The sequence below is a fragment of the Rhea americana genome, unplaced genomic scaffold (genome assembly GCF_003343005.1).
Source record: "Rhea americana isolate MKP2758 unplaced genomic scaffold, rheAme1 scaffold_218, whole genome shotgun sequence".
Taxonomy (NCBI): domain Eukaryota; kingdom Metazoa; phylum Chordata; class Aves; order Rheiformes; family Rheidae; genus Rhea; species Rhea americana.
In genome coordinates this window covers 84943-95556 of record NW_028186321.1, presented here as the reverse complement: position 1 = coordinate 95556, position 10614 = coordinate 84943, and the positions used below count along the sequence as shown (strand labels likewise).

General features: G+C 45.6%; 1 protein-coding gene across 1 annotated transcript in view; it reads left to right on the top strand.

Annotated features, from left to right (window-relative positions):
• Positions 1-6191: 6191 nt before the first annotated feature.
• LOC146595681 (scavenger receptor cysteine-rich domain-containing protein DMBT1-like) overlaps positions 6192-10614 on the top strand; it is a 20033-nt gene continuing 15610 nt past the window's right edge. The window contains exons 1-4 of the mRNA XM_085305286.1: positions 6192-6255; positions 6834-6977; positions 9750-10049; positions 10502-10531. Of these exons, the coding sequence (XP_085161412.1) occupies positions 6192-6255; positions 6834-6977; positions 9750-10049; positions 10502-10531 (538 nt within the window). The remainder of the gene's footprint in view (positions 6256-6833; positions 6978-9749; positions 10050-10501; positions 10532-10614) is intronic.

The window sequence follows — 10614 nt, the reverse complement described above, 5'->3', positions numbered from 1 at the left end:
CTCAGTAGGCTGGAGAATGCTTAGCAARCTACCATGTGGTAACTTGGAAAACCTTGCAAGAAGGAAGTAGGATACAAAACCRCAAAATCCAGTCCTATATTTGTGTTAGTCAAACATTTGTTCCCCTGATGAAGCGTAGCTTTATGCTTTTCCTTTTATCTTTCAAACATCTTTAAAGGCACATTCTTCCCTCTTTTTAGGAGAAATGCTCTTGGCTTTGCTTTTTTGAGTGGCTGTGGACTTAATTATTTTGTCAGAATGATGGCAGAAATATTTTATATAGTTACTAGTCAAATTTGGAAAAGGCAGCATAACTGCTAAGTTTAGAACTAGCAGTGCCCAGCCCAGACCATCTGAATTTATGAAGCTGTTACCGTAAGTTCAGAACTAGATTAGATGGACTGTTTAGAAACCTGGTTGAACTGTGTACATAAAAGTACACATTAATAATATGTAGCACTGTTAGTTTCTTTCCCACTATATAAACATTGTGGAACACTGTCAATATTTGTGCAAAAATGATGTTAAACATGACATCACTTGGCATGAAGCATTTCATGACAGGTGTGAACTTTATCCCAACTTATGTTTTGGTTTTTTTGTGTTACTGGTTATAAAAAACTGCAAATTTTCAAGCCCTCTTATAATAGCTTAAAAGTTAGACTGTTTGACAAGGAAATCCTCAGGGTTAGAAGAGGTCAAAGCCATCTCTTACATCCCAGAAAACCAACCTAAGTGCTTGGCTATAGATTAGCCAGAGTGGAAGAGGTCTCTGGGCTTCCACCTGCTGCTGTGCCAGGCGCAAAGAATTGCAAAATAGCACCTCTGTGGCACTGGCTAAGGAATCCTTGAGAACAGGCAATAAGTTGTGCTAGCTCCTGCTGTAGGTCTGTTTATTATCTATTTTCCAATAACTATTTATGTAAGACAGATGACTTCGTAGGAGGTTTTTGGATTTCATAGTGTTAAAGATATTTTCTGAGATGATTTTTTTTTCCATTTGCCTGTCCTTTGTCTTTCTCTACTAACTGGGGTCTAGAGTGTATTTCCATACAAGGTATAACTTCTGCTCTAACATGAAGTGTAACATATCAGGGTGATTTTTATCAGAAAGTAAATAGGGACCAAAACTCTTCCTGCAGCATAAGATGTGCCCCTGCCTCAGGGTGTATGTGTTTGATTTCTGTTTTCTTGTACAGACCTTTGATAAATATATCCCGTTGTGTGTAAGTGTTGTGGAGGGAATGAGCTTGTGCATCCAGCTCTGGTTCATTAACCCATGCAGGTTGTAGTCAGCAGTGATTCCTCTCTTCCTTGAAGCAGGTGAGGGACAACTAGCAGGAACACAACACAGAGACTCTAAAACGTATGCACGAGTTTCATGTCTCTCGTCGCCTTCCCCTTGACATCCTGAGTTCTCTTTCCTCCCCGAGTGACCAACATAACATCTCTTTCAGGAATGGTCAAGCACTCCAGTAATACTGGCACTGGGTGAATGCCAGACTTTTCAGTTTATAATTTTTCACTTTACACTGCCTTAAATGAGCTGTTTAGTTTTGCTCTCAGGCTCTTCAAGCTTTTAAAAACAAGATCAGGTCAATTTCAAACAATCTTTATTTAAAAGATTTTATTATGACTGATACAGAACAGAATTTCTTTTTATACTCTAGCATTTTACTCATATGAAGTTATTTGCTGAATTTGACCTGAATTTGTGAAGAGCTTTCTTTTTTMTTTTTTTTYAAAATTGTTCACTCCACCCAAGTTTCTGGTTATTGCTCAGGAATGTGTGTCATAAATCCTGACTATTGTAAGATCAATAAAGTGTGTTATACAAAAGATTTTCCTTATGCAGCTCCTGAGAACAGCTCTTCACGTGCCTCTTACTCACCTGGGTACTCACAGCCCTAAGGCACGAGGCACCRCGGTGCTGCACTCTGCCGCCCGGTGAGCTGCTGGTGTTGATGTAAACACCCCTCCTCTTAGGGAAGAAGGAATTAGCAATAGAGAACAGAGGAAAGGGCTTGGAGAAAAAAGCAAGCTGAGAGAAGGTAAATATGAGGAGCAAACAGGTGAGATCGGCGTGTAGCCATGCTGTGGGGACTGCAGTGTCTACACAGGTCTCTGCAGCTGTGGCTTCTCTGGCTGTGATGTGCTCTGATCAAGAGAGAGAGTAAATTAATTTTGTTGTGCCTAAGAATGGGCTTTTGCATGTCATTAGTGGTGCATCACAAGAACAGCCAGTGGTGCATCACAAGAAAATTTAGGGATGAAATGAAGAGCATGTTTGTGGAAGTGTTGTTGAGTAGGATATGCGCTGTGAGTGAAGCAAGTTTTGAGGGGTCACATGGCTGAGCAAAGCAGCAGAAAAGGATTGGGGCCAGAGAAAGGCAAGTAAGTCTTCTATAACGAAAGTAAATTTAGCTCCTTTTTCTCTTTTAAGATGTGCTGCTGCTGCTGGTGCGTATTTATTCCTTAACGGCCATTGAGCAATGAACGTTACTGTGAGCGAGCGCAGCCCAGGAGGTGGCACGAGGCCTCTGCACGAGGAAGGAGCCCGGTATTCCTCCATCCAGGCTGCACGGCAGTCTCTAGCTGCTGACTGAATTGCTTCATCTTCTGTTCCAAGTGAATATAATTTAATCACAATCTTGATTTCATTATGTAATGAAACCGCTCCAGCCTTGAAATTTGCTTTGAGAACATGCGTGTAAACAAAGCTTTGGACAGAGGTACTAGCAGAGTGAACAAAGAAAGGGAGGAGAGGACAGGGACCAGGAGAAGGCATGTGCCAAAGAGGCTTACTCAGCTGTGGCTGAATGATTGCTATGTGCTTTCTGCCCTTTGCTTTAACCTAGTCTAGGAAAGGCCTTGCACTTGATGTTGTAATAAACTTGAAATTAAAGGAGTTTCAGGTGGGAGGAACTGAATGATAATAAAAACCAGCTCGAACAGGTTGTGTCCTTTCCCCCCAGCCAAAAGATAAATGTTTCATGGCATGGCTGATCTTTATAGGGTGAGCATGGATCCAGRGTGACACTCATATCTGTAAGCATCCTTGACAGCCTCCAGATCTGGGGAAATGAGCCAAGAGATGAGAAACCTTCCCATAGGCTGTCCAACCTGGTGTGAAGAAAACTTTGTGCAAAAGTCAGGGCGAAATCAGAGGACTATTTGGGACTTTTTTTCTGCAGTATCAAAGATCAGGTAGTGATTATTGGAAATGAAGCAAATAAAATCCAGGACAGGACAGATGCTGTCATTGATTGTAATTCTACATGTTGGAGAGTGTTTCCATTGCCTTAGGAGGATATGCAAAATTGCACTTTAGGATAGATAKTCCTTATATGTAAGCATCTCTGTCCTTTCTGACCTGTTTGTACTCCCTCTGAATCAGGCAGCAGTTCCAGTCAAAGAGAATGGGCTCTGATATGACCTTTTCCAAGCCTGATTTCCTTTTCTTCTGATACYCACATCTTGAAATAATGCTAAACTATTCACAAATTTGTAACACATACAATAAATGTAGAACTGAAAAGGTATGGAAACAGACAAGATAGCTTCATGTTTTATAAGTTAGTATTTAAATTTCTCACCTCATGTTTTTGGACACTGGACATATTTAAAATGGACCAGTTGTCCTGTGAGGGAATGCGATGCCAAGCAAGAAGCGGGGTTGGGAGCCTGGGCTGGATGCTGAAGGCAAAGCAAGCTGAATCACAAGCCGAGAGCTGTTCCAAGCCATGCCCGTGCAGAAATACGGGTGAAGTCTGTTGGAGAAGCACTTGGCACGGTGGAGCACGTGTCCTGCGAACAGGACCGCCTCGGGGATAGCGATACTGATACTGCTCTGACATCTCCGCAGTTCACTCTGCCTACCCATCGCCTGTAAGCAGAGCTGGTACAGCCTGACAGTCCTTCAGCGTGCGAGGTGTCTGCACTAGCCCCTGGGCAGTGGCACCAGCGGTCTGGCAGGCACAGCGGGGAGGCTGGAAGAGGCGAGCTCACCTAACTGCGAAGATGAGCTGCCCTGATGGGGGCATGCCACCCCGAGAAAAATCGTCCAAATTCCCAGTGCGCCCAGTATCCCGAGTGGCTGACTCCCAGCCCCAACAAAAGGGGCAAACAACTCGGGCTCTAGCCTGGTGGGAAAGACCTGCTCCTAGTACTGGAATTAAGCAACCTCTTGGCACTTTTGGGAGCCAACCAGCTCAAATTTGACTTAAGGGCCTCAGGCCTAGTCTTTGGAGTTGTCTYGCATGTTGTCCTTTTTTCCTTTTCAATGCTAACAGATTTTGTTGACTGTTTTTGATGTGACTTTTGTCTGGGTTTACTTTTTTCTTTTTCTTTTTTTTTCTTTTATCCAGCTCTCAGGGTGCACAACAGCTGCCCCAACCCATTTATCAAGCCACTTTCCTTATTTCCTTCAATCTCTCTGAAATTCTCACATGTTCCATCTGGCTTGCAAAACCATGGTTATATTTACATAGTCAATGTCATATATTTACAGTAATTTACTGAGTCAGTGATCTGTTAACATGTCTCCCAAAGTAACCCTTCTTCTGGAGGGCTAGAGCTTCCTTTCTCCCTTTGATCTACTGGCTCTCCTTTGCCATGTCCTGTTGAGTTCAGGTGCTGGCTATCTGGAGCCAGGACACACTGTGTTTCATGTGAGAGGCACATGAGAAATATTTGAGTCCTCAGAAACTGTTACCAAATAATAAAGACGCCAGACCCATCTAAAACCAGCAGCAGGAATCATCACAATGTCAAATTTTTATCTACAAAAAGTATTTGCACAATTCATGTAGGAAAAAAATGCAGATTTTTTCATTCTTCCACAACAGTAATTAAAGCCCTGAGCTGCCTGATCTGACTCTGGAGASAGCCCTATTTTAACTTGGGGGCTAAAAGGCCCCGAGAGGCCCTTGCCAGGCTAAATTATTCTAGAATTTTGTACGCTTTTCAGACATTGCTAAATTTATCTGTGCTGTTGCTAGTACAGTTTCTTTGATGAGCACTGAGATCCACTGAAGATCTAATCCATGATCTGAAACAACTTCTCTTCATAAAGATCCATTGTAAGATTCAGCTGGATTCAGTGTCTTAAATACATTGTAAATCTCAGGGTGAGGACTGTGTAAGAATCCGTAAAATTCTTAAGAGCTTCAGAAATAGAGAATTTGAGAAGAGAGGCTATGACTCTTTTCCTTTATTTTCTATTCTTCCCCTTATCCTTTGACTTAAGCTCCTGGTACTCTGGAAAGGTTCGTGCAGTTTAATGATAATCAGTGTATGACTTCTGAATTTTGATTTGAGTTTTCAACAAAACCCAAAAGATGACTTTGTTGGTTTCCAATTTGCAGTAGATGGTTTGCAGAGCACAAACTTACTGTCTGAGACTTATTACTTTGGTAAAGCATGAAAAGAGGAAGTCAGAAAGAGTGCAACATATTCGCTTCCTACTGAATTTTTGTGTGACATCTATCAGGACAAAAATATATGAGTATGACAAAAATACATGGGTAGTCAAAGGTAGTCAGGGAAACTCAAGGCAGCTCAGCATCCTAATTCCAAACTCTTCTACCTCCTGAAAGTTAACTAATACATGACTAATATTTGAGAAACACATGGTGGTAATTACATGTGAAGTTTGACTCAGTCCTTAAAACTGTAGCTTCACAACAATTTTAAAGGACTGGAGACCTGATCATTGTATCTGGTGATGCCCTCCCAACACACAGTGAGAATCTCTYGCTGAGGGAATCCAGATCAGTCACAAGGGTCTCCAAGAGCCCATCCCTTGCTTCCTAACAGGCTCTTTCCCTTCCAAGTCTTCAGTAACAAAAAAGAAGGAAAACCACCCAGAGACTACACAGACCTCAAAAGTAGCTTTTGGTTCAAATATGATTCAGACTTAAGACTGGGATATTTTATGTTAATGACAGCAAAAGAAATGTTTCCCCAGAGGAATCCCTTTTATGTTCTTGTAGAATCAGGAAGCTCTACAAAGCTGGATAACAAATCAAGCATATCTTCATGTGCAGGTGGATTAAGAGCAGTGTGAGCATGTGTTTGGTATTGACTCACTGAGGGCTAGGTTGGCCTACTGAGCTACGCCCCCTTAGCTTCTCTGCCTATAAATTCTGATGGCCTCTTCTATCAGGAGCTCTGGTGAGATGAGTCCCACCATGGTCTTGTCCTGGATGGTAATGATAAGTCTTGGAATTCAGGTAGATGCAGGTAAAGAGTTTTGCTTCTGATCAGCTTCACAGATATACCTCGCATACAGGCTAATATTGAGTTTTAAAAGTAAAAATTTGAAAGTAAAGAAAACAAACTTGCCAGCACGGCATGGCTCTGTTGAAAACTGAGCTGATTTAACCTATGAGCTGAGCAAATCAATAATTATTTCTATTATTCAAACAGTTTATTTAGATACATTTAGATTGTCGTTCTCATCCTTTTTTTGTTACATAGGCTAGTAAAATAAACTCAAGATAAATATGCTGTAAAGCTAATGATATGTTCTTTCAAAATCTTTGTATTGAGGTAATGAATTTAAAGGTAAGTTATTTTCTTGATGAAATGCACACTTATTTTAGTGTGTCAGGTGCTCTTTGAACCATGCAGTTTATATTTGATTAGGTAATTATAATGAATAACATGGTGGTGGTGTTTGTGCTTAAGATAAAAACAAGTATGACACATGTTCCTTTTCCTACTGTTGTAATTATTAGAACACAATGGGAATTACTCTATTTTCATATTATTCTAATTTCCTATAGTCTAATTCCTATTATGAATCTAATTTGAACTGTTTGCTGAGGCAGTGATCTGCACAGATGTTTTTATTCCTTTGGGGATCAGTACAAATATCAGCAGGTTTGATGGAAGGGAGGATACTTCTCGTGAAAAGTTGAAACAAGCTAAAGTGGTCATCTTGCATCCAAAAAGTCACTCTCCTCCTTTTTTAGGTGAGGTTTGCCTGTGTCAGCAGAGTGCCATGATGCCGCTGTGAGAAATAAGGCATTCATTTTTAAGCAATTGCTCTTGCCCTCCTTTTGCTGGAGAGTAGAACAGAAAAAGATCAAAAGAGTGTGTAATAGCTGCTGCCCTTCCATCCCTTTCTTTTTCAGCTATAAAGTTCTGTCATTAACTTGCTTGGACTAATGAACCAGGAGAAAAAAAAACATTTCCCCTTTCTTTGCTCCCATGCATGCTCTTGTACACAATAGAAGGAAATAACAATTTAGCGTTGTTTTCAGGTTTGGGGTTTTTTTTAATGCTCTTGTTATTTGCTCCCTCTGTAAGTATTTAAATGATGTTGAATATGAGATTAAAGATTGAAATTTGAGCTGCAGTATTGATACTGAGCTGGAAAATATTGAGTCACTGTTTTAACTCTTTTATTGCCATGGAATCCATTTATATTTAATGCCTTGTACCTGTAAGGGGAAATCTGGAAAAAGTCAGAACTTGTCAGAATTCCCTACTCACTGAATAAACAACGCCTCTCACCCTTAGGATCTTCCTCTACAGCTTGAAATCACTTTAAATRTACAAACATGTCATACATTACAGTAGTCAGAGATGGAATATTTCCAACTGCCAGGTTGTCCACAGAGTGGCCTCTCTCTGTCCAGGGGTAGTTGGACGTAATCTTCTCCCTTATATGTCAGCAGACATCCCATGCACATGATCTCTCCTTGCATGTTCATTATTGTAACTCATACAATGTTTTTGCAAGTACTAAGTTTTAAACTTTTTTTCTTTTGGTTGTATCTGATAACATCTTCTGCAGTTGGGGCATATACAGTTTTCAGTCCAATGGATCTCCCATCAACAGGTAACTTAAAAATTATATAAAAATGTACACTGTTTCAGTTCTCCTTGATAAATATTCTTGCAAGGCTGATGCTTACATTTCAAAATTGGCTAGTCTAGTTGAAGCCAGTGTAACCAAATTACTAATACAGTCAGGTATTTGGTGCCATTCAGGCTGGACTCTCAGATGCTGAAATGTGCTTATGTAGAATCTAAATGGCAGCATATGCACGCACTTAAAATCCAGCACAAAAATGCATATAAATGTCACTTCTTTCAAAGAAAAAAAAAAAGTGAATCATTACTGCAATGAAAAATAAATCTACACTTCATCTAAAACCTTAAAGTAACATTACAGTGTGAGAAACTGAGGTAGTGTAAGTGCAGCAATTTCCAAGCATCTGAAACTGCAAAGCAAAATTATCGATAGTTAGCGCAGTTTGGACAGTGTAGTGTGGAGATGTTCAGGAAAGGCCCTCGCTTCCCCACATGCACGGCGCCAGCCCGTCCAGGGCCCCCGTCCCCAAAGCGAGGGCCTCGGGCCAACAACTGAGACCATGATTGGTTAGTGTGACTGAGTAGGGCTTTACTAATTTAATTTGACATGCTCGGCCTAATGAGCGTATGAAAGGTAGCTTTACGTTTTTGCCCTCCCGCCTGCTGCTRGGAAATCAGGCAGGTACCGTGATGGGCTGGTAGGGGAGAAGCCTGCTGGGGTCTGCTAAAACGGGAAGAAAGCACGGGAGTCCAGGGCGTCTCAGCCGCGCGTCGCCGCCAGGGGCTGGGGCCGTGACCTGGGGAGGTTCCACGTTATCTTGGGCTGCCCGACCACCTTGCACTGTGTCATGYACCTTCCTTCTTTTTTTTTGTTTTTGTTTTTGCTTTTCCCTCTCGCCTGGAAGAGACGACCAGTACGCCTGCCCCAACGACGCCGGAGCCCACTACCTGTAAGTCTGGCTTAGAATTGTTCAATTTGGACAGATARCGTGAAGCGCAGTTGCATCTTCTGAGCACCCTGCCCGCTGCGGGGAAATCGTTTGTGCGGAGTATTTCTGCTCCAGAGAACTTGTGTGACGCCGCTCCGAACCGAGATTGTGTGTCGGATAACGGTTCCTCCTGTGAGTTTATGGAGAACTCCTCCTGGAAGCGAGTACTTGGTGGCTGCTTGTGATGAGCCCAGGAATGCATAAAGTGCCCTGCGATCTCTGAAATTTTGGATCCAGTTAGTTTAGCTTGTTTTTGCAAGTGGGTTTTGAGAGCAGCTGGGGGCTTGGGGAAAGGACTGCCAGGGTCCTGCATGCCCAGGAGGCCCTTTGGCCCCTCCTCGCTTGGGTCAAGGAGGCTCCAGCGGAGCCTTCCGACCAAAGCGGTGGTGGCATCTGAGCCTCCTGCTGGGAGCGGCACGCGTGCGGGAGCCTGGTCGTTTTGTCCGGCGGGGCAGGTGCTGCTGCGGCCATTTCAGGGGTGCGCGCGTGTGTGTGTTTGTGTTTCCCCACAGATTTCATCATAGCTGATGGTGAGTCTGTCTGCCAGGACRTCCTGCCCCGGGCGCCATGACCTGCGCGCGAGCTGCTGCCTCCGCGTCTGTGAGCGTCCGTGCGGGAGCCCCGGCGGGGCTGCGGCCAAGTCATGCCGGTGGCTCTTCCCRCRGGGATGCCGGGGCCACRGTGCCCRGGCAGGATGTGAGAGCCCACGGCCTCCCGCTTCTCCGCCGAGGAGCGGGGCACCCGAGGCAGAGAGCGCGGGCCCCTTGCCGGAAGGTGCTGGCCCCTGTGGGTCTCCTGGGGCGCGCGTGGCCCCGTGCTTGTCCGGAGAGCTCGGGGCCTCTCTGGCTTCTCCRCTCCCTTGCACCGCAGGCAGCGGGTGTCAGCATGTGCAAGCAGACCAGCCTCTGCCTGAGCAAGGGTTTCCGTCTCTCCCAGAGTTGTTGCTGCGACTGGCAGGTGGGCCAAACCGCTGTGCGGGCAACGTGGAAATCTTCTACTTTGGAGGCTGGATGAAAGTGTGCGGTCACCTGTGGGACATGCGAGACGCTGAAGTTGCGTGCAGGCAGCTTGGCTGCGGCCAGCCTCTGGGCGTGACGGGCTATTTCCGCTCACCCGACTGGTCCCCCTACGTGATGTCCGCGGTGGATTGCCAGGGCTCCGAAGAGTATTTGTGGGCCTGTCCCTACGAGCACTCCTCTTCGTGCTCCGACCGTGATGCTTCTGTTGTGTGCTCCGGTAGGCTTTTACCTCTTGGAGGCCTCCTCGGGAGTGAAGCGATGTCCAGCTAGACACACGCGCGCAAGCCCTCGCTTCCCCACGTGCACGGCGGCAGCCCGCCCAGGGCCCGCGTCCCCAAAGCGAGGGCCTCGTGCCGCGGGAGCGCGCAGCGYCGCGGCTCCTGTGACCCACGCTCGGGGGGAACGGCAGCTGGGTGCCACCTCGCCGGTGGAGCAGGGTGCGAGGAGCGGGCTCAGACCTGGCGCAGGCCCCCCGCCCGCGGTCTGCCCCGTTCTTCTCGGCAAGGCCCGCAGGGAGCACGCGTGTCCCCAGGGCAGAGCGCGCCTCGGTCTGCCCAGCCCTCGTGCAGCCCCGTGCTCYGGGCGTGGCGTGGCGGGGTTGGCGCTGGCACACCGGGGAGGGAGCCGTGGGGCCGGGGTGCCTCACGGCCCGCGCTTCTCTCCTTGCAGACTCGGGACTGACGGCGCCTCCGCCAGCAGGTAAGCAGACGCTGTGGCCCAGGTGCCTGTTATTGCCGGGGTGGGTCTCTGGCATGCTCTGCCTTGGTGGCAGTGAAAGAGCT